Source organism: Rattus norvegicus, chromosome 4, assembly GCF_036323735.1.
Source record: "Rattus norvegicus strain BN/NHsdMcwi chromosome 4, GRCr8, whole genome shotgun sequence".
Classification (NCBI taxonomy): Eukaryota; Metazoa; Chordata; class Mammalia; order Rodentia; family Muridae; genus Rattus; species Rattus norvegicus.
In genome coordinates this window covers 159017448-159038831 of record NC_086022.1, presented here as the reverse complement: position 1 = coordinate 159038831, position 21384 = coordinate 159017448, and the positions used below count along the sequence as shown (strand labels likewise).

General features: G+C 48.7%; 1 protein-coding gene and 1 pseudogene across 1 annotated transcript in view; one reads left to right on the top strand and one right to left on the bottom strand.

Moving 5' to 3' along the window:
- Clstn3 (calsyntenin 3) overlaps positions 1-21037 on the top strand; it is a 33275-nt gene extending 12238 nt beyond the window's left edge. Inside the window, 10 exon segments of the mRNA NM_134376.1 lie at positions 534-696; positions 1252-1308; positions 2069-2226; positions 2361-2509; positions 13394-13620; positions 13924-14094; positions 14841-14986; positions 15396-15531; positions 20483-20685; positions 20893-21037. Coding sequence (NP_599203.1) covers positions 534-696; positions 1252-1308; positions 2069-2226; positions 2361-2509; positions 13394-13620; positions 13924-14094; positions 14841-14986; positions 15396-15531; positions 20483-20685; positions 20893-21033 — 1551 coding nt within the window. The 3' untranslated portion in view covers positions 21034-21037.
- On the bottom strand, positions 6695-8359 carry Zfp42l (Zinc finger protein 42-like; annotated as a pseudogene).
- Positions 21038-21384: the final 347 nt, after the last annotated feature.

The window sequence follows — 21384 nt, the reverse complement described above, 5'->3', positions numbered from 1 at the left end:
TGCCCTTCATCCCTCATTTTGGTGACTTCAGGAGAAGCAGTGGCGGGGAACAGTCGGTGCGCAGGAAGTTCCTGTTCGGTTGGAAACCACCCTGGGAATCACAACGTCATCCATCTATTCATTCATAAATATCTTCGGGAAAACTCATTTACAACATATTTTTGTTGTTGTTGTTGTGATTTTATTTTCTGAGAGGAGAATTTGTTGTGTTGCCCAAGCTGACCTTCAAACGCCTCCATTCAAGTGATCTTCCTGTCTCGTCTTCCTGAGTTGCTGCACTTTAGGGATGTATTCCTGGGGCTAGTTCTGTTATAGCTTTACATGTTTCTCTAACTCATGGGGTTTTCTATACTAGGTTGCTTGCCCTGTAGATTTTGGACAGGGTTGCTATTCCTTGAGCTGGGGAGGCATCCTTGCTGCTAGACCTGGGGATATGTAGGATGGTCCTGTTTTCAGGACATGGAGGAGGATTGGGGCTAGATCCTTGGAGAGCAAGTAACTGGGTGGCTCTTACCCTCACTTTGCACCCCCAGGTATGTGATGATGAGTGGCATCACTACGCCCTGAACCTCGAGTTCCCCACAGTCACGCTCTATACTGATGGCATCTCCTTCGACCCAGCTCTCATCCACGACAATGGTCTCATCCACCCACCCAGGAGGGAACCTGCGCTCATGATCGGGGCCTGCTGGTCTGGTGGGTACCTGACCTCAGTAAGGACTCGGTAGCTTAGGGCTGTGAGGGGACGAGGTCAGGTGAGGAGCAAGGGTGGCATGCCCCTCTGCAGAGGCAGCCTCCTGTATCTCTGTCCATCTAGGCAGGGTGACCCTACTCTGACTGATATCTGCTGGAGGAGACCTCTGTTTCTGATACCCGAGTCCCCGTTGTGTGGGTCAGCAGCTTAAACTCGGTGCCATTTCCATCCACAAATGGACAGTGTAACTCCAGCCAGTTCTCTCTCACTTTGTTTCCTCAAGGAGAGGAGGATTTCCACAGCCTCCTGCGCAGGACAGGAATCCTCCAGAGAACTGTTGGTCTTCCATCTGCACACCTCTTACCAGAGTCGTCCCATTTCCTGTTCCATAGAATAATCTCTAACAAAGGACTGCAGGATTGGGAAATGTCACAAGAGGGGCTGGGACTCTGCTGAGAGCTTGCCAACCCTACATGGTGTGAGAGGACTTAGGAGAATCACAGAACTTCTTGTCACAGCCCCAGCTCACTGCCGCCTCTTTTTTTCTCGGTTTGCAGAAGAGAAGAACAAAGAGAAGGAGAAGGGGGGAGAGAACAGTACAGACACGACCTCAGGTATCTTGTGGGTGAGAACTGGAGACTAGAGTTCTAATCTCCACTGGCTCATGTGATCTCCACCGGCTCATGTGTGCTTCTCTCTCTGCCCAATCCAGCCTTCTCCTTCACAAGCCACCACGGTACAGAGTCTCCAAGCCATATCAAGGCAGGGTCTCTTTGGAGTAGGAAGGCTGGGTATATAGCTTGGCTGGATTCTGATGGCTTTCCCCCGCTACCCATAGAATACAGTACCGTTTCTCTTGCTGACTTTCCACAAGGCGAAGAGCAGGTGTCAGGAGGGACCAGTCTAGGCACCTTTGGAGCTCACACACATTCATCCTGGTCTCCCTGCATGTGCCTGGAAAGACGCCCTCTCTTACAGTTTCCCCATTTCCTGTCGGTTCTAATGTTCCCCCTCCTGTGGTTTCCTCCTACTCTCTCTCCGCTCAGAAGCTTTTCTACATGTCCCTTCTTCTCTCTCTCCTCTACTCCTCCTCTTCCTCCTCATTGTGTTTTTCCCCACCCCCCTTCTCAATTTTCTTCCAGTGTATGCTAGGGGATGGAACCCAGACCCTCACACATCGTAGGCAAGAATCTGTCCCCTGTCTCCTCCATCCCACCCCTCATTCCCATTTCTCCCTCACCTCTCATCCCTTATTTCCAAGCCTCCTGCGACATCTTCCTTTCTCCTTTCTCTCAGCCCCATCCTCAGCCCACATTTCCTCTGCTCCCTTTTTCTCCTCTCACTACCTGCCCTGCTCCTGTGTTCCTGCCCTAGGAGACCCCTTGCCGATCCACCATTACTTCCATGGCTACCTAGCTGGTTTCAGCGTGCGCTCAGGTCGCCTGGAGAGCCGTGAGGTCATCGAGTGCCTCTATGCATGTCGGGAGGGGCTGGACTATAGGGATTTCGAGAGCCTGGGCAAAGGCATGAAGGTATAGCCCTTTCCACTCCCTCTCTTTCCCCGCATGCCCCTGGCCCCGACACCCCTCGACCCCTCTACACTTCTGCACCTTTCCTCTCCTGCCTCCTGGTCTTGCTCTCAGCTGTGTCTGTGTCTGGGACCCAGGTGCACGTGAACCCCTCGCAGTCCCTGCTCACCCTGGAGGGGGATGATGTGGAGACCTTCAACCATGCCCTGCAGCACGTGGCTTACATGAACACTCTGCGCTTTGCCACGCCCGGCGTCAGGCCCCTGCGCCTCACCACCGCTGTCAAGTGAGTGTTGGGTAGGCGGGCTAATCATAGAACAGAGTCAGTGTCGCTCTTTTGTCTTAAGACATCACTGGAGCTAGCCATACCTTTCTCATTTCATGTCCCTCTCGGAGTCCCAAGAGAGGACAGCTGCCCTGTTGAAAGTCATGTTGGTAGAAGAGCTTGGACCAGAATCAGGTTTCCCATTCTGTTACTCTCTGTGAAGATGCGTTGCCAGGGCTTGGGGGTTTAATCGAAACGACCGGAAGCTGGGGGACCTGACATCAATTCTAATTGTTTGGATGACCTTGGACAAATGGTGAGCTCTGCTCATTTTGCCTGCTGATCTCACTTCACCAGGTTCTTGCGAAGTAAATATGACGACCCAGGCCAAATCTGGCTTGCCATTTATTCTGCAAAGTTTTAGCGGAACAGAGCCTGACGGTTTGTTTTCCCTAATGTTCACGGCTGCTTTTATAGGGTTTGGGCAGGAGAATAGTTGAGACAGAGATCGCATATTTCCAAAAGAGAGAGATAATTTCCTAGCTGATCTTTTAAAGGAAAACTTTGCCGAGCTTTGTATTTAATGAGATGATTTTTGAGTTCTTCGGCTAAAAAACTGTGGGTAAGTTCAAGGTGTAAGTATTTATTAGATATAGATTAGCATTATATTAGTTATTTATTAGACTAGATTATTAGATATTAGAAGGATAATAGAACCTGGTCATGGAATTGTTTTGAACTAAATGCTACTGCTTACCACAGTGCCTGTTCTGTAGGTGTTACTGAGTCCTCTGGGAAGGCAGTTTCACCCCTAGTTATGGTCTGGAGGGCAGTTTTAGGGCACACCGCCATCTAGTGGGTGAATCCCGCACTGTAGGAGTCAGCGTTCCTGTCTTCTCCCCTCTCTGCCTCAATTTCTCCATAAGTTCCCTGAAGCATGTGGCTTCAGATATCTTGGAAGAGGGCTCTGAGCCCTGTAGTAACTGGGTACAATTTCCAGGTCCCTGTCAGACCTGTGGAAGGGTGCTGCTGGGCTGTCATGTGGTTACACTGTGGAGTTAAAGGTCACAGACTTTGGGGTAGCATGTAGACACAGATCAGAGCTGTATGCACCCCACTAGCCAACATTTCTTTTGTAAAACATTTATTTTTGTGTATATGGGTGCTCTGTGTATATATCTACATACACCATACTTGTGCAGTGCTGGCAAAGGCCATTGGCTCTCTAGCATGGAGTTATACCTTGTACTGAGACGTCACGTGGGCACCGTGAACTGAACCTGGGGCCTCCGGAAGAGCAGCCAATGAGCCATCACAACCACTGAGCCATCTCTCTAGCTCCCTAGTCAGAATTCTTTTTTTTTTCCTAGTTAGAATTCTTAAGGCACTTCTGTCTCTCAGGAACCAAGATCTGCCTCACCCCTCCCATGTCCTTAGGAGGACATTAGAGGAGAGAACTGTGTTTTGGCCAAGGGTGGACCACCCTGGCAGGGTCATCCCGTAAGGGTTTGTGTCAATTCCTTTGTTCACTGGTTCGTCCAAATCCCTCCTACTTTGTTCAGGCCTAGACTAGAGGCTTATTAATAGAAGCTGGGAACTGACTTTGGTCTTGTCAGAAGAAAGAAGGGGGCTTGACATTTTTTTATGAGGTCTCTTCTCTCTTTTCAGGGTCTCAGGTAGTCCATGCTGGCCTCAAATTCACGATCTAACTGAGGACGGCCTTGGGCTCTCTGTCTGCCCTCCTGCTTTTACTTCCTGAGTGCTGTGATTCGAGGCACAGATACACACACACCAGTCTGTGTGGTGTTGGGGATCAAACTGTGACTGTTGTATATGCTTAGCCAACATCTTTCCAACTCAAGTTAAGCCCCAGCCCTTATTTTGCTATGGGCTACTATGTAGTTGGTCCACCCTGGTTTTCTGAGGTCAGAGGAAGACATTTGGAGATATGAGGTGTGTGTGTGTGTGTGTGTGTGTGTGTGTGTGTGTGTGTGTTACTCCCAGAAGAAACAGAAAAGCCTATCAACACCTGTCCTCTTTGCCTGTGTGGCTTTCATGGCTTCCAGTTTCCAGCGTTTGGATTTCTGGTCCTTTAAAGCCAGCTCTACGCAGCTATTGGGTTGATGCTTAGATGCAGGCTGCCCCCGCCCCTTTTCTTGGTGCTAGCTCCTTGTGCACTTTGTCACCGAGCTGTATCCCTGGCTCTATCTTTGCATTTTATTTTGAGACACAGGGTCTTAGTAAGTTGACAAAGATGTCTGTGAACTTCTGTATCTCAGGCAGGCTTTGATCTTGTGATCCTCCTGCCTCAGCCTCTCTAGTAGCTGAAATTATAGGTCCGTACCACCGCTGTTGGAAAAACTGAATGAATTAAACTTTAAAAAGACATATTTTCTGGAAAGCCTGTCGAACCGACATGAACCCTGGGAGAGACAGAAAGACACCCTTTTCCCCAGCTTCGCCCCGATGGGGGTTCTTGGTGTTATTGTGCTGTGGCCTCTCCCTAGTCCTTTCAGCCCCCAGATGAGCCAATGCTGAAGTAACTGACTTTAAATAACCCATACCCAAAACGGGCCAGTGCTCCTAACTTCTCTGATGGCATCTGGGGCCTTGAAGTCACTCAGGCCTGAATCGTCTTTGGCTCCTCTCTGTCTTTGTCCTTCATGCTCTATCTACTGTCAAGTCACACGGGACTTGTCCCCGAGTTTGGGCATAACTCTTTAACTCAATCCCTCATAACTCTACCCTGCCCTATTGTCTTACCTTCCTAAACAGTTACTGGCCAAGTGATGTTCAATCAGACTACTTTTTTTTTTTTTTGTAATGGTTTTGCCAGATAGTACAGGCTGGCCTTGAACTTGAGATCCTCTTGTTTCAGCCCCCAGTACGCTGGAATTAGAGGTGAATTTTACCATGCCTGACTCAAACCAGACCATTTTCTAATGAAGAAAGATACCGTGAGTTCTGTGTCATAAAACTGCAAACTGAACTCTAGTCACTGATTCAAGGTCCCAGCCACTGCTACCTTTTTATTGGCACTCGGTCTGTAGTGTACTCTAACTTCTGACTGTGTAAAGTCCTCCACTGCCTCAAAACTTTCTCTATCTTACCTTCCTTAAACAAACATTACACTATTATACTGTCCAGAAATAATTCCTTCTCCGTGCAGAAATAATTCCTTCTCCTCCTTACTCCTCACTTATTTTTCCACTTCCTTTTCCTGCTCATTCTTGGGTGACCCTCTTTGCCCGCAGTGTGAGGTTTGTGTACCATGCAGAATCGTTTCTTTGGCTTTTGACTCCGGTACAACCTTCTCTTCCTGTCTGAATCAGCTACAGCACTATTGTGGCCAGGGTCTGCGGCTGCCTCTGCTCCACTCCCAGGCAGCTGAGGTCATTTGTAGGTCATGTTGGACTCTTTTAGGCCTCCAAGCCCTTCACCAGTGGAAGGCACAGCTCTTATTAGCTCTACCAGTCAACCTGGATGTGACTGGTGATTCCGGTCCTCCCACTCAAATCATTTCAGTTAGCACAGTCATAGAGAGCAGAGTTCTCAGTCCTTCAGAACTACAACCCTTTTGCCAAGATCGGTTGAGTCAGCCTTTTTTCTCTGTTGTTTTGAGACAGGGTCTTACTCTGTAGACCCTGAGCTGTCCTTAAACTCACTCAGTTTCCCAAGTGCTGGGATCACAGGCAGCAGCCACCATGCCTGGCCTTAGTCTGTTTTGTGTTACTATAACAGAATACCTGAGGCCGGGTAGTTTAGAAAGAACAGAAGTTTAATTTTTTTAGTTCTAGAAGCTGGGGAGTCTGAGATTGGTGATCAGCATCTGGCTGGGGACTCTTGGACCAGCTGAGAGGGTGGGAGGGAGGGAAAAGAAGAGTGGAAGAAAGAAGGAGAGGAGGAGGGGAAGAGAAGAGGGAGGAGGAGGGAAAGGAGGAGGGGAAGAGGAGGGAGAAGGGAAAGGAAGAGGGGGAAGAGGAGGGGGAGGAGAAGAGACATGGGGGAGAGGAAGAGGAAAGGAGAAAGGAGAGGAGGAAGGGAAAGGAAGAACGTGAATAGGAGAGGGAAGGAGCTGTGGGGCTCGGGTCTTCCTTCTAACCAGTGCTAATTCACGAGGATGCGTCAGGCATGAGCTAAGTGCTTCCCACTGGGTTCTACCTCCTAACACTGCTTTACTGTGGACTGAATTTCTTTTTTTTTTATTAGTGTTTTATTTCCTTTTATTTTGAAACACCTAAAATCTTCAGATGGATCAACTTTATTATATAACTATTCACATTTAACTATGATTAATAGTTTGATACAATAAGGAAAACAAAAATCAAAAATGTAGAAATATGTATTCATTTGTTGACTACTGCCAAAGGTACCCATTCTTTAGGATCATTTACCATGAAGCATTTTAAAGGGTAAAAGCTAGGGCATTAGGAACTGCATAATTAAAAATAAGCTATTTTTTATTAGGTATGCAAAAACACTGTCACCTTCAACAGTGTAGCACATATATTAAACATTATGCTTTCACCATTGACTTTTCTGTTGGAACTACACCATGGAATACAAAAAACAATGTTCTTAAAATTGTGTAATGAAGTAAATAAAAAATACAAGCAAGCCTTCTAGATTTGCAAAGTTATTTTAGCCATAGAATCCATCCCCACAAATAATATTCTCATACATAATGCATGGATCCTCGGTGCCTCTGCCAGTAAGACCACTCAGCCTGGGACAATCTGTCTCGACTTTCAGCATTTCTTCCCTGCCTTTGCATGAGTTAGGATGTGAATCTTCAGGTTGTTTGACTGAATAAAACTCTTCTCGCAGCCATCAAAAGGACACACAAAGCGCTTCTCACCCGTGTGGATGCGGACATGGGTGCACAAGTTGAAATCCAGTGAGAAGCGCTTCCCACAGCCTTTGAAGGTGCACTGAAAAGGCCTCTCTCCTGTATGGACCAGGAAGTGCCGCTTTAGTTTCGAGCTCTCTGTAAAAGCTTTCCCACACTCTGCACACACGTGCTGACGGGGACCGTGGACCAGCATGTGTTTCCTCAGGGCAGTTTTATCCCTCAGCTTCTTCTTGCACCCAGCTTGAGGACACTCCAGCATTGAGATATTACCACAGTATGGACCGCCCTTTAGCTTCTCTCCAGTAAAGCCTGACAGCTGCTCATGATAGGATAAATCAACTTCCGAAGGTTCTCCAACAGGGAGCTTCCTGCTTGTCAAGTACTCAGAACACTCAGGAACTGAGTTCGCTCCAACAGTCTGCTGAGGCTCCTCTTGTGTGGCCCTTTTCTCTTGTTTTGTCCCCTTTGTCATGTACTCCAAAGAACACTCGAGAAGAGAACTAGCTTCCAGAACCTGGCGAGAAAGGTCTTGTTCCGCTTCCTCTAGGCTTTCGAAGGATTTAAAAAGTAAATCCTCTTCCAAAATGGGCTCAGAAAACTCCCCTCTTATGATGCATTCTAGGTATCCATTAGGAAAGACATCTTCCTCATTCTCAGGGCTAATCTCACCTTCTTCGTGGATGGTGTATGTTACATGGGGAGGTTCCACTCTGGTATTCTGAACTGGCCTCGCCTCGTCATGATTTAGAGTCATTCTGTCGAGGGCCCTTCTGCCCGGCCCTTTCTGGCCACTTGTCTTTGCCATTTTCTTCATCTGTTCATTCATGTTGTCTTAGCTAGGAAATCACTTCCAGGTGACACTGGTCCAACAACAGTCACCTCAGGCAAACACCTGCTATTTGGTCAGCAGTAGCTGGTGACGAGGCACGAGGCAGCACGGTGAGAAGGTCCTGCTTTCTTCTGTGCACAGGAGCTAGTACCCCAGCGATGTGCTCTAATTATTCCTTCTGGTTTACTTTCTGAAACCCCAAGAAGAAACTGCCCGTGGACTGAATTTCTAACATACTCTTTTGGGGGGGACACATCTAAAGCCAAGCGTTCTGTCCTTGGCCCACTACATTTATGTTCTCCTTACACTCAAACTACATTCATTCCACCCCGACTGTCTTGTCTCATTCCAGCATCCACGCAAAACCCCCAAAGTCTTGAGCATCCTCAGGTTAGATCCGGGTGAGATGTAGGGGCTGATGCACCCTGAGGCAAATTAGCTGCTTCTCAAATACAACGAAAGGAGCATGCTTTGGCTAGACATGCCATTCTGGAAGGGAGAGGAACAGAGGAAAGCTACCTCCAAGCACATCCCCAAGTGATCAGGACTGACAGCATCTCACAATGCAGCCCAAGCTGGCCTTGAACTCATGACCCTCCTGCTTCAACCTCCTGAGTGCTGGGGTTGTAAGTGTGCCTCACCACAGCATCTAATGTTATCCCCCTCCCCTTTTTTCTGTATATGTGAACAAGTGTGTGCATATGAGTGGAGATCAGAGGTCAGCACCAGGTGTCTTTCTCCATAGCGTTCCACCTTATCCTTTGGGACAGGTCCTCTCACTGAAGTGTGTTGGTTTCTCTAGACTGGCTGGCTAGGAGTTCAAGGATCCTTCTGTCTCTGCCTCCCCAGTACTTTGAGTGCAGGTGTGCGCCATGCCTGGCTTTCATGTGAGTGCCGGAGATCTGACCTCAGGCATCCATACTTGTAAGAACTTTAGCAGCGGAACTAAATCTCTAGCTGTGTCATTTCAGATCCTAAGGTTTCAGGACAATGAGTTAGAGATGTAGCTCAGTTGGTAGAATTGCTTACACTGCCTTTGAGTCCCGGTGCACCGTGAATTGGGTGTGATGGCACCTGACTTATAATGCTAGCGCTCAGAAGGTAGAGACAGTTTAAGGTTATCCTCAGCTACACAGAGAGTTTGAAGCCACCCTGGGGCTACATGAGACCCCACCACAAACCAAACCAAACTGAACCACACCACACCAGACCAACCCCAAAGCTTTCAAAGAACCTCTGACTCCATGTGCTGTTTCCAGACATACGGAAGTGGGGGTCAGCCAGAAGGCATCAGACAACCCCCATCCCATGACTCGCTGGGCTCAACTATGTAGCAGCTCTTCCCATAGTGCTCCCAGGCTGGTGTGATGCTGGGAGTTCTGCAGTTTTGGGGTCTCCGTGGTGACATTACCCCCATTGCTCTCAAGGACTGACCATTCCACTCGGTTTTGCCCTAATTCTCTCTATATTGTCTCTGCCTTCATGACTCTTGGGGCTCTCTGTGACAGAGTTTGAAATCAAGGCGAAATGAACCATGGCCTCTTCTCTAGTATCAGTGACATATGGCTGCTACAGAGCCTGCGTGTGCTCTTGTAGGCGATCCAGGCTGCACCTGGGATAGCTGAACCATGATTCTGGGTGGAAGTGGGGCTTCGTGTTAGAATGTAGGGAGCAGAGACCTGAGGTGACCCACGCTTGGAATGTTGATCTCTCTCCACACCCTGGGGGTGGAGAAAATCTCAGAAATGCCTTCATATTTCTATTGTCTTGTTAAGTACCACCTTCCTTCTGTCCACACTGATCCCTTTATCAAAGGATCATGTCTGCTTGTTCATTCTTTGCTTGGGAGGCTGGGAATCCTTCAAATCCTTCAAACACGCTGTTTGCTTTTGAGTTACGAACTTTATCTTTAAATTACTTTTCATTTTGATCCTATGACTAAAGGCATCCCTACAACATCTTCAATATTTTTCTTAGAGTTTCTTTCACTAATTATATTTTCAAAAAAAATTGTATCTACATGTATGTACCCCATGTGTTTGTGCATGTGATTGTGAGTGCCTGTGAAATCCGGAAGAGGGCATCCAACCCCCTGGAGCTGGGCTTACAGGCAGTTATGAACTGAGCTGGGATTACTGGCAGTTATGAACTGAGCTGGGCTTACTGGCAGTTATGAACTTCTGCAGCGGATGCTGGGAACTGAGTTGTGGTCCTTTGGGAGAGCAGAAAGTACTCTTCATTGCTAAGTCATCTCTCCAGCCCCTACCAGTGTTCTTGTTCATTGACTTTAAGTTGCTTCCAAAATGCTCAGGCTTGGACAGACCATAGCCCAATCCTTATGCTACACAAGGGTGGTCCTTACTCTAGTTGTTCTTCCACCCCCTCATTAGACCTCAGCAAAATGGCCTTTAGGGACCGTTTTTCTAGCAAAATCCTGATTGTGCCATCTTCAGTCACCTCTGAGCAGTTCCCTCCTGGGGAGGCTTAGTAGGTAAAGCACCTACAGCTCAGCCATGAGAACCTGATTTCACATCCCCAACACTCACATGAGAAAAGCCAGGAGGTGATGTTCATCTCTTACCCTAGTGTTGAGGGCTAGGGGAGGTGGAGTCAGGGAGACAGGGAGTCCTCAGAGCTCTCTGGCCGTCCAGTATAACCAACTGATGAGCTTTGGGCTCAGGGAGAGGCTCCTTCTCAAAACAAAGGTTTCTTCTCTCTGAGCCCCCAACAACATCTTCCTAATTCTCCTCTATGGTGGCACAGCTCACATCCCAGCATCCCCTTCAAAACTGGTCCAGCTTCTAACTCATCACCCGGTTCCACAGCTGCGTTCACAGTTTTGACATTTGTTACTGCGACATCTGCTCCTATGGTCCCAATTTCCTGACTTCCTTTGTTGTATAAGGGAATAGCTGAGACTGGGGAGTCATAAAAACGGGTTTGTTTCTTATAGTTCTGGAGACTGGGATGCCCAAGGTGGAGGCACTGGGCCTGGTGAGGGCTGTCTTGTTGCACTGCCTCACTGTGGACAGTTCAGGAAGAGGTCGGGGGAGGCACAGCACATTGTCCTGGTACAAATCTGGGCTTCAAACATGGGCTGCAGTAGGACTTCGAAGCCTTGGCAAATGTGGCTTGCGAGGCCCAGATGCTCCATCAGGGGCTTCTTTATCTTCCTTCTTTCTCCTTCTTTTGTCGTTCCTGAAATGTGTTTATTTTATTTTATTTTATTTTATTTTATTTATGTAGAGTCTCGCCATGTAGCACTGGATGGCTTGGATATTGATTTGTAGACTAGGTTGGTCCAGAACTCACAGGGATCCACTTGCCCCTGTCTCCTAATGCTGGGATTAAAGGTGGACATTATGCCAGACTTAGAATTTCCTTCTTTCATTGAGAGACCACAAAGTTTCTCAAATTCAATTTTTTTTAATATTTTAGTTATGTGGATGAGTGTTTGTATACATGTGTGCCTACTGTGTTCAAATTCTCTTGGAGACCAGAAGAGGGTGTCGCTGGCCTTAAAGGCAGCTGTGAGCACACCCATGTGATGTGCTGGGGTGGATTACAATACCCTGAAAGAATCAAGGATTTTTTTTTTTTTGGTTCTTTTTTTCGGAGCTGGGGACCAAACCCAGGGCCTTGCGCTTCCTAGGCAAGCGCTCTACCACTGAGCTAAATCCCCAACCCCAAGGATTATTTTTAAAAAACAGATTGAATCATATGTTTGAAGTAGTGAATAAGCATACGGTGATCACACGTATTGTAATTAACCCATTAATTACTGTGATACCAAAGTGTTGACTATTGATTCACTATATTAAGCTATTTTAAGTATCACTAAAGACACTGTTGGTTAAGTTCCTGATTAATAGGAACATTACATGTTGTTCTAAACATGTAATGCACAGCACCACATCACCAAGAGTCTAGGACAATTAAACTGTATGTGTCATATTCCCCCTGCCCCCCCCACCTTAAATGCAGGGTCTTGTTATCTAGCCAAGGGTGTCGAGGTACTTCGATGTGTAGTTTAAGGTACCCTTGAACTGTCAGTAATCCTCCTGCCTCAGCCTCCTGAGCACCGGAATTAGAGATGTGTACTACCATGCATGGCTACAAAGCGCTGCTTATTCTGTAGCACAGAAACACTGCTGCAAGGAAATGATGTGACAAAATGCTTCCTAGGCTAACCAGATCTTGAGACTGGGAGAGCTGCAGGGTGATCCACAGGGTGGGGCGGGAGAGTGGGGATATAACTGGTTGGTCGACTGAGAGATTCTTCTGGACCAATGTCCAGTGAAGGAGATAGAAGACATACCAAAAAGGAGGACATTATTGATAGATACCTAACCCTAGCCTGGTTTTAGTGCTGGATAATTTAGGGCCTATATTTGACTGATATTTTACTGAGCCCATGTAACTTTCACCGAGTAAAGAACTAGGTGTATGTACTTTAATTTTTTGAGAGAGTCTTAGTTCAGGCTTGCCTGGAACTTGCAATCCTCCTGCCTCAGCCCCTGGAATGCTGGGATTATGGGCATGTATTACCTTGCTTGGTAGAAGGGCAGAAAGCTGATGAGAAATAGCAAGACTCTGTCTCAGTGTATGTACACTGATGGTCTATCTCAGTGTATGTACATTGATGGCTGGTCTATCTCAGTGTATATATATTGACATTGGTCTATCTCAATGTATGTACACTGACATTGGTCTATCTCAAAATATGTACACTGACATTGGTTTATCTTAATGTATGTACATTGACGGTCTCATTTCCTTCATTGCTTCATTAAAATAGAATGTGACAGACACTCCATGGTTTACAGCCTTGGCGATGTGATTACCCACAGGCTGAGCCTGCCTTACCTTCTGCTTTTCCTACAGTAGTCCCATAGTCAGAAGATTTGCTGTGGGGGTGGGGCCTAGAGAAGTTGCCATTGCCATCTCTTCTGCCCTCACTCTCTCTGGACGGCCCTCTGCCGTAGAGGTGGGGGCTCAGAAGTATGAACCAGACACCAGACTTCTGCTTTTCCAGCTAGGGTCTCACTGTGTATCTCTGTATGTGTACTTGTAGGTAGGACAGGTTGGTCTTGAACTCACAGAGATCCATCTGGCTCTGTCTCCCAAGCCCTGGGACTAAAGGCACGTGCCATCATGCTTGGGCAGACTCTAGGTTTTTAAAGTAGGGGTGTTGGAGTGACAAGCTGCTTCTTTTCTCATACAGGTGCTTTAGTGAAGAGTCCTGTGTCTCCATCCCTGAAGTGGAGGGCTATGTGGTGGTTCTTCAGCCCGATGCCCCCCAGATCCTTCTGAGTGGCACAGCTCATTTTGCCCGCCCAGCTGTGGACTTTGAGGGACCCGAGGGAGTCCCCTTGTTCCCTGATCTTCAGATCACCTGCTCCATTTCTCACCAGGTGGAGGCCAAAGCAGATGAGAGTTGGCAGGGCACAGGTAAGGACAACCCTAAGAGTGACTGGGTCCAGAGAAGGGTGATGTCTACAACCCAACTGAGGGAGCAACTACAGGGATGGAAAGGCTTCTCTTGTGTCTGTGTGACAGAACAGCTTACCCTTAAAACCCAGAACCTGTGGGAAAGAAACCTGCAAGTTTAAGGAAATGTTACATGTTGATGCTTACCTTACTTAAGGAATGGCCCTACGTGGGGAGGGGACTGATCATACTCAATGGCACCGTCTGGGTCTCAGAACCTCAATGGGTACAGCTCTCACCTTGACCCCCAACTCTCCCCCACAGTGACAGACACACGGATGTCAGATGAGATTGTACACAACTTGGACGGCTGTGAGATTTCTCTGGTGGGGGATGACCTAGACCCTGAACGCGAGAGCCTGCTCTTGGACATGGCTTCCCTGCAGCAGCGAGGCCTGGAGCTCACCAACACATCTGCCTACCTCACCATTGCTGGTCAGTGAGGCCCAGAGTCTGACTTCTTTGTTGTGTGTGGCTTTCTCTCGAATAATCACGTGGCTCCTCCTTTCTTGGGATCTAGTCAAATGCATTTTGTTTCTTCTTAGCTGGAAGAGCCTCTGGCTCCCAGATTGAGGGCAGTGTGCTGGGCAGAGGCTCTGAATATTTCTTTCCCTTCTGCTCTCCATAGCCCGGCTCACTACCTCTCCCGTCTCTACTTCCATGTGTCTTCCGGTCTCCACCATCTCTCTCCTGCTTCTGTCTTCCCCAGCCAGCTTTCAAGTCTTCTAGTTCTTTGATGAGGCCACCCTCTCTATCTTCCCTTGCATCTAGCACAGCGTTAAGAGCTTATCTCAATGAACAATGGGAAGTGACGGTTTCCAGAGGAAGCTGCCCCAAGGAGAATGGGAAGACATGACAATGACGGGTCCTTTCCATTCCAGCCCTCACCAAAGCTGTGTCCCCTCCATTACCTTCCCTCGAAAGATGTCTTCATCTTCCTTTCCATAGCTATCTAGATTCTTCTACCCCTGGGGAGTCCCAGAAGCCATAGGGCTAGGTGAGAAGGGCAGAGAAGTAAAGTGGCTTTGCTTACTCTACTCCTGTAGATCAAAGTGTGGGAGCATTTCCTCTTTGAGCTGTCAGCTTACCACTCTGTTGAGGAATGGGGCTAAGCACCCTTCCCATTGTGCTGTCAGCTGGCTGGAGCCTGAGACTCACTGGCTTGTCTCCTTATTCCCCAGGGGTGGAGACCATCACTGTGTATGAAGAGATCCTGAGGCAGGTTCATTATCAGCTTCGGCACGGAGCAGCCCTGTATGCCAGGAAATTCCGTCTCTCCTGTTCGGAGATGAATGGCCGATACTCCAGTAACGAATTCATTGTGGAGGTATCCAGAGAATTCCTTTCCTTTCTAAGTCACCTACTCCAGGCAAAGAGCCAGAATGTATTGGCCTCAGATCGATGGTTGATGAATAGGGACTTGGTGGCATTGGAGATTCCTAGACCCTTGACAGATGGCGGAGGAGATGTGGGGTGATAGTTATGGTGATGGGTGTGGGAGAGATGGCTCACAGCTTAGCCCAATGGTCTGTGTTTGAATTTGATCCTCAGAAACTGCATGGCAGACAGAGAGAAGTGTCTCCTGCAAGTTGTCCTCTGACCACCCCCCTCACACATTGTGTGTTATGAGTCCCACCCCAAATGAGAGGGGTGTAATGAGCGAGCTTGGAGCGGGGTGGGGTGGGGAGGGCCTTGGGGAGAAGCAGTTGTACTTAGAGGGCTCTGCCTTTCCCCAGGTCAACGTCCTGCACAGCATGAACCGGGTGGCCCATCCCAGCCACGTGCTCAGTTCACAGCAGTTCCTGCACCGGGGTCACCAGCCTCCTCCTGAGATGGCTGGACACAGCCTGGCCAGCTCCCACCGGAACTCCAGTGCGTAAGCTGAGAAGTGTGGCATAACACTCATCCCTATATCCTTAGGAGGGGAGGAGGGAGGCAGTGGATTCTGTTTTCTGTGGTACCAGCCATAGCGACAGCGGTGGGATAATCTCTTCATCCTTCTGGTCGTCAGCTTCACTGTGAAAGTGAATCGTGGGCCAATGCAGGTGTGAAAGTGAATCGTGGGCCAATGCAGGGTGCTCAAGCCTGGAGCCACGAGTAATGTGGGCTGTGGATGGCTTTATTATTCTTGCTGCCGTCCTTGTCCCTCCAGAGTTAGCTGGGTTCTAGAGAGCTTCGGTAGTGAAGTTATTCATTTACTGCCTTTTCACAACAGTACTGCCTGAAGATGCACTGGGGATAAAGGGCTTTTTAGGAGTTGTGTTGTGGCGCATGATTATGACGTCAGCACGCAAGAGGCGGAGACAGACTGGGGTTTGTGGGGAGCCTGACTGGGCCGTGCGGGGAGATCTATTAAAAAGTAAAAGGAAAGAAAAGAGAGAAAGAGAAGAAGAAGAATGAGATGGGTGGCAAAATGGCTCAACTGTCAAGCCTGACAACCTGAGTTTGAGTTTTAGTCCTGGGACCTACGTCGTAGACTGAGAGAGAGACTGCTTCCCACAAGTGGGACCTTCTTACGTGTAGGGGTATGCATTAACACACACACACAGACACACAGCACACACTAAAATAAATAAATAAATAAATAAACAAATAAATAAATAAATAAATAAATAAGTAAGTAAGTAAATAAATAAATAAATAAATAAATAAATAAATGAATAAAATAAAAAGGAAGAATTACAGAATAACTATCTTCCCTTTCCCTATGGACAGAGTAGATGCTATTAAACATGCAATCCTATGTTCTCTGTGAAATATTTCTAAGGCAACAGATGCCAACTGTTGTGTCAGGATGGGGCAGTCTTGCTTCCCAGTTATGGTCCTGTACTAGTGGCTCATTGTTTGCCAATACTAAGAGTTGCATAATTACAATAAAAAAAAAAGCAAATGTGAGTATAAAGAAGAAAAAAAATCAACAAAGATCGAGGCTGCTGTCCTGATGGGACGTGCTCTGTTTCCACTGTGGTTCGTGAATCTATTCATATCTATCATCTATCTTCCTCCCTCCCTTCCCTCCTCCTCCTCCCCTCTCTCTTATTTATAAAGTTGACATCAAACCATCCTGTAACCTGATATTTATACTTCAGACTAAAATAAGACTTTTCTTGAATTACTAAAATCTGAACAATGGTGATACGTTGCTGAAAGTGACTTTTGGGAACCCTTTTAGAACTGTTTCCAGAGCCCATCTGGAGGTGCAATTCTCGTTACTTTTGAGACACACCTTACCTTTGGCCTGGTGAAGTTACCCAATTTCACTATTCGATTTTGCCAGAGTTGGCTCTGGACATCAGTTAAATGTTTTACGCACTAAGCCCACTCCCGAAGACCACAGAGTGCCTCTTTTGAAAAGCAGCGGAAGGTCACAGGCTCTTTAGGTAACTCCTGAGGAGCTCACGGTCACGAGTCACCTCATACTAAATTTTTGGGGTTGGATGCTGAGCTCCGCTCCTATGAGCAGGCTCAAGATAGATCTCTGTGTCATGGTCCTGTTCTTAGTTCTCTGGTTTGAGCTCCCAGGGGGGGGGGTCTTTGTTCTAACTCCTCTGAGCTTACTCCCTGAGCGTCCCGCTGCCTTGTCCTGGCTGGCTCTACAGAGGCACTGTCATCCCACATCCCCCTGCTCTGCCAGGGGATGTCCTGTACTGTGTGCCATCTCCTTGATTCTCCCTACAGTGAAACCCTTTTGTGACTTATATCCAGGCCAACCAGATGATTTTCAGTGGAGAGCAGCCCCCTCACTTCCCCTCATCCCTTATTTTGGCCCTAGTAGGTACAGAGTTCACGTTTCTCTGAGGCCATTTATGAATGACAGGGCTTGAACTCAGCAGATGACGCACCTCAGCCATATCTATCAAACCTGTTCCGTGCATTGCTTCAGACTCTAAGGTGTTTCTTCTTCTTCACCTCCCAAGTCCAAGTACTGCTTTGCACAATTAGGGTTCAGGAAGATAAAATAAAACTGCAGAGGAAGTAAGTGCTACCATCTCTTCCGATGATAGAGGTGAATCTCAGTGCAGCTTCATAAGCACCAGGCAAAAGAGATCCTGGTGAACAAGAATGGTCAAGGAAGAGACTGTGACGTAGGTGGAGTTTGCACTGGGTCCTGGAGAGCAGGAGGTCTCAGGCAGATGACACACAGTGAGGATTTGAGAGCGTAGTTAAGGAGAGAGACAAGTGATGAGGCCATTATGATGTTGTTATCCCAAACTTTGATTCACATCTGTCACACAGGGAACTTTAAAATCTCTTGGTGGATCTCAGAGGGATGAGATCTCAGAGGGATGAGGGATTAATGCTTTTTTTTGTAACTTTAATTTTTATTAATTAGTTAATATTATTGTGTGTTTGTGTATGTGTGGGCACATATGTCAGGGGTCAGAGGACAACTTTGTGGAGTCAGAGTGTCCTTACATGCTTTCCAGGGATTGAACTCAGGCCACTAGGCTTTCAAGGCAAGCGCCTTTAACCGCTGAGCCATCGGTCAGCTCTGCCACTGTTTAACTTTAAAGATGCTCATGTGACGCCATTGCATAGCAAAGTTTGGAAACCATTTCTCTACACTGATTTTTACATCAGGGGCAGGGTTATGCTGTGCTATGGACAGCACTTTCAACAGTGTCCCTATGTTCCCATGAATCATGTGCTAAAGCATCCCTTAATGTTGGCTGCAGGGGTCACCCAAGGCCAGAGTTTGCTGCTTAGATCTAATGTAGCAAGATCTAGTGGGCTTTTTGAGGTCTTGATTTAAAAATCAAGAGCTAATTTAAAAATTCTCCCAACCTTCTGGCTTAAGCTAATGAATCAGAGTTGCTGGCCTCCAGCTGGGAGGGCTTGCATTTTGTCCTTTTTGAAGTCACAAGGTCATCCGCTGTGGATCGCACTCTGAAAGTGGGATTGCCTGGGCTTTGCCACAGGGAGGGCCATTGTCTGGCCGGGTCATGACTCCTTGGACTTGTCCATTGACTTGGGGACCTGGGAGGGGCTGCATTGGACAGTTGCATAGAGAGATACTTAGCCCCCTTTTCCCTTCCTCCTCCATTCCCAGGAAATTGAGAAATGCTAATCCAACCCAGCTGTTCTTTGCCTTGGAGCCAGAGGCTAGTGAGGAGCCTGCCGGCCCCGCCCCTGCAGAGTTAGCTCTATTTGGCAAGGAGTCCAAAATGGGCCATCGGTCGTGTCAGGATGTGAACTAGCTTGACAGAGAGCCATCAGGGTGGCCTTGGGGCCTTGTGTGGCTGCTGGGACAGCCCCAGCAGGCATTCTCCACTTACCTGCTTGGTCCTGGAGTGGTGGCAGTGTGTGCGTGCTTGGCTGCTGGTAAAAGGGGTCTGCGGCTGGGTGTATGGGGGCTTGGATATCATCTCTTCTATGCTCAGTTGTGTTTCATAACGTGTGAGTTTTAGAATGTAAGTAAATTTGAAGCTGGGTTGCAATGTGACCTTTATGTAGGCCTTGCTTGTGTGTGTGACTGCCTCTGGGTGTCCGAGACACACACACACACACACACACTGACTGTTTCTCAGGAATTGGACTGCCTGGGGTGCGAAGGGCAGCGTGAACCCATGTGGCAGGTAGCGATGCAGATGCCCAGGAGGGCTCTGTGCTTGGGAGTGTATCTGTGGGGTCTCTTCCTCCACTTGTTATCTCAGGGGTTTGGGGCTCCTCTGCTTTGCCTCCTCATGCTTCTCCGAGTGCTCTCTCTGTGTACACAGAACGGGGCCCAGGTTGTGTTTACAGCTGCTCGTTCTGTGGCCCTTAGGGCCCAGGTCTGGAGCGTATATGTCTTCCTTCAGGGGGGTGCTTGGTTTGCCCAGCTGGCAGGGAGTTGGATGACCCTGCCCATACGGCTCTTTGGTGCCATGCTGGAGCCTCTGACACATATGTCCTTAATCCTACTGTGTGAGCAGGCTGCTAGGTGGTTGGTACAGGCAGGCGCGTGGGCAACCAGAAGCCTGGCGCAGGTCTGGGGCATGGCGACGTTTGTCAAGCTGTGCACCCACTCGGTCTTCATTGGTATGTGCCTATGGGTTCACATCTGCCTTTCTACCATCAGCTCCAAGGTCCATGTGAGAGTGCATATGCCCTTCTGTCTCTCACTGCCTGTGAGAGTCCATGCACCCCTGAACCTGGGCATCAGAATGAGGCTACAGGGTGGGAGGCCCGGGAGTACAGAGGTGGAGGGAGGAACACCTCAGGGGGAGACTCGGATTGAACAGGAGCCCTGCAGGACCAGGAACCTCAGGCCTACAAGGAGAAGGCAGATGTCACGAAACAGGAGTGAGCCCAGACCAGGTAGGTAAGTGAAGGGACCTGTCCTCAGCCTTGGGGACAGTGACTCCTCTCTCTGGTCAGCAGGCTAGGCTTAGAGCTGTTTTGCTTCTCATCCTAGTCAGTTCCCTGGAGCTGCCCCTGTCTTTCCTTCTGGGGAGTTGGTGGTCCCTGGGGAAGATCCAGGCAGAAAGACACAGGCAGCTTCTCGGTTTTTTGCTGTTTCTCCAAAGACAATATGGCTGCTCAAGGCAGCACTAGGCCGCGGCTTCTCCACACCACCCGCCTCTCTGTGCATATCTGCCTCCCTATCTGTGTGCCCTTGGCCTTTGGAGCAGCCTCTCAATGCTTCCTTTCCTGTTTACGCTTTCGGGTGGGGTCTGTTTCTCTTCCAATTTCTCAGGTTGTTCACCCCTCAAGACCACCTCGAGGGCTGCGGTTTATTTACTCTTGGATTTTTCCCACTGAGCCTTCCATCAGTACCCTACAACCCCTGAGCCCGAATTTCCCAAGTGTGCTGTGTTCTGCTGACCTCTTGGTCTCCCTACAGTGGTCCCCAGTGCTGCGACTCTCATCATTGTGGTATGCGTGGGCTTTCTGGTGCTTATGGTCATCCTCGGCCTCGTGCGGATCCACTCCCTTCATCGCCGTGTCTCAGGAACTGGTGGACCCTCAGGGGCTTCCGCTGACCCGAAAGACCCTGACCTCTTCTGGGATGACTCTGCTCTCACCATTATCGTGAATCCCATGGAGGTGAGTGGCCTGGAGGGATGAAGCAAATACTCCCAAGAGGGCCCACGCCCTAGTCTCTTAATGCAGCTGCTGAGAGCATGGGTGGGGGGGTGAGACTGGGGAGGGACAATGCAATGGCGCATGAGTGCATGCTTGCGCGTCCTCAGGGAGAGGTTCTGGCTGTGGCTAGGCTGTTGAGCTCTCGCTTTCTGCTTTTGTCTTCTCCAGTCCTACCAGAACCAGCAGACTGGTGTGGCAGGGGTTGCTGGTGGCCAGCAAGAGGAAGAGGACAGCAGTGATTCCGAAGCAGCTGACTCCCCCAGCAGCGATGAAAGACGCATCATTGAGAGCCCCCCACACCGCTATTGAGGCTCCAGCCCTGCCAAAAGAGAGAGAGGCCTGCCCTGGGGAGACAGGCACCCAGGAAAGAAAGGAAGAAAGGCATTTTGAGAGAAGAGAGACCCTGAAAGGAGAAAGCTCTTCATTCGGAGCTCTCCTTCAATCTCAGAACCCCAGGAGGCCCCACAAGGGTTGCCCTCCTCCTTCAGCCTGCCCCTGCCTTGGGCTGCCCTTCCCCTGGTGTGCTCCTGAGGCATCCGCCCCAGCTGACTGCACTGGGAGAGTGGCTTGGCTGCCCTGTGGCCCCCTTGTGGCAGCACCCCGGGCCAGCCACGCACTGTATTAGGGAGGGAGGTACCCACAGCCATGGTTGAGGTGGGA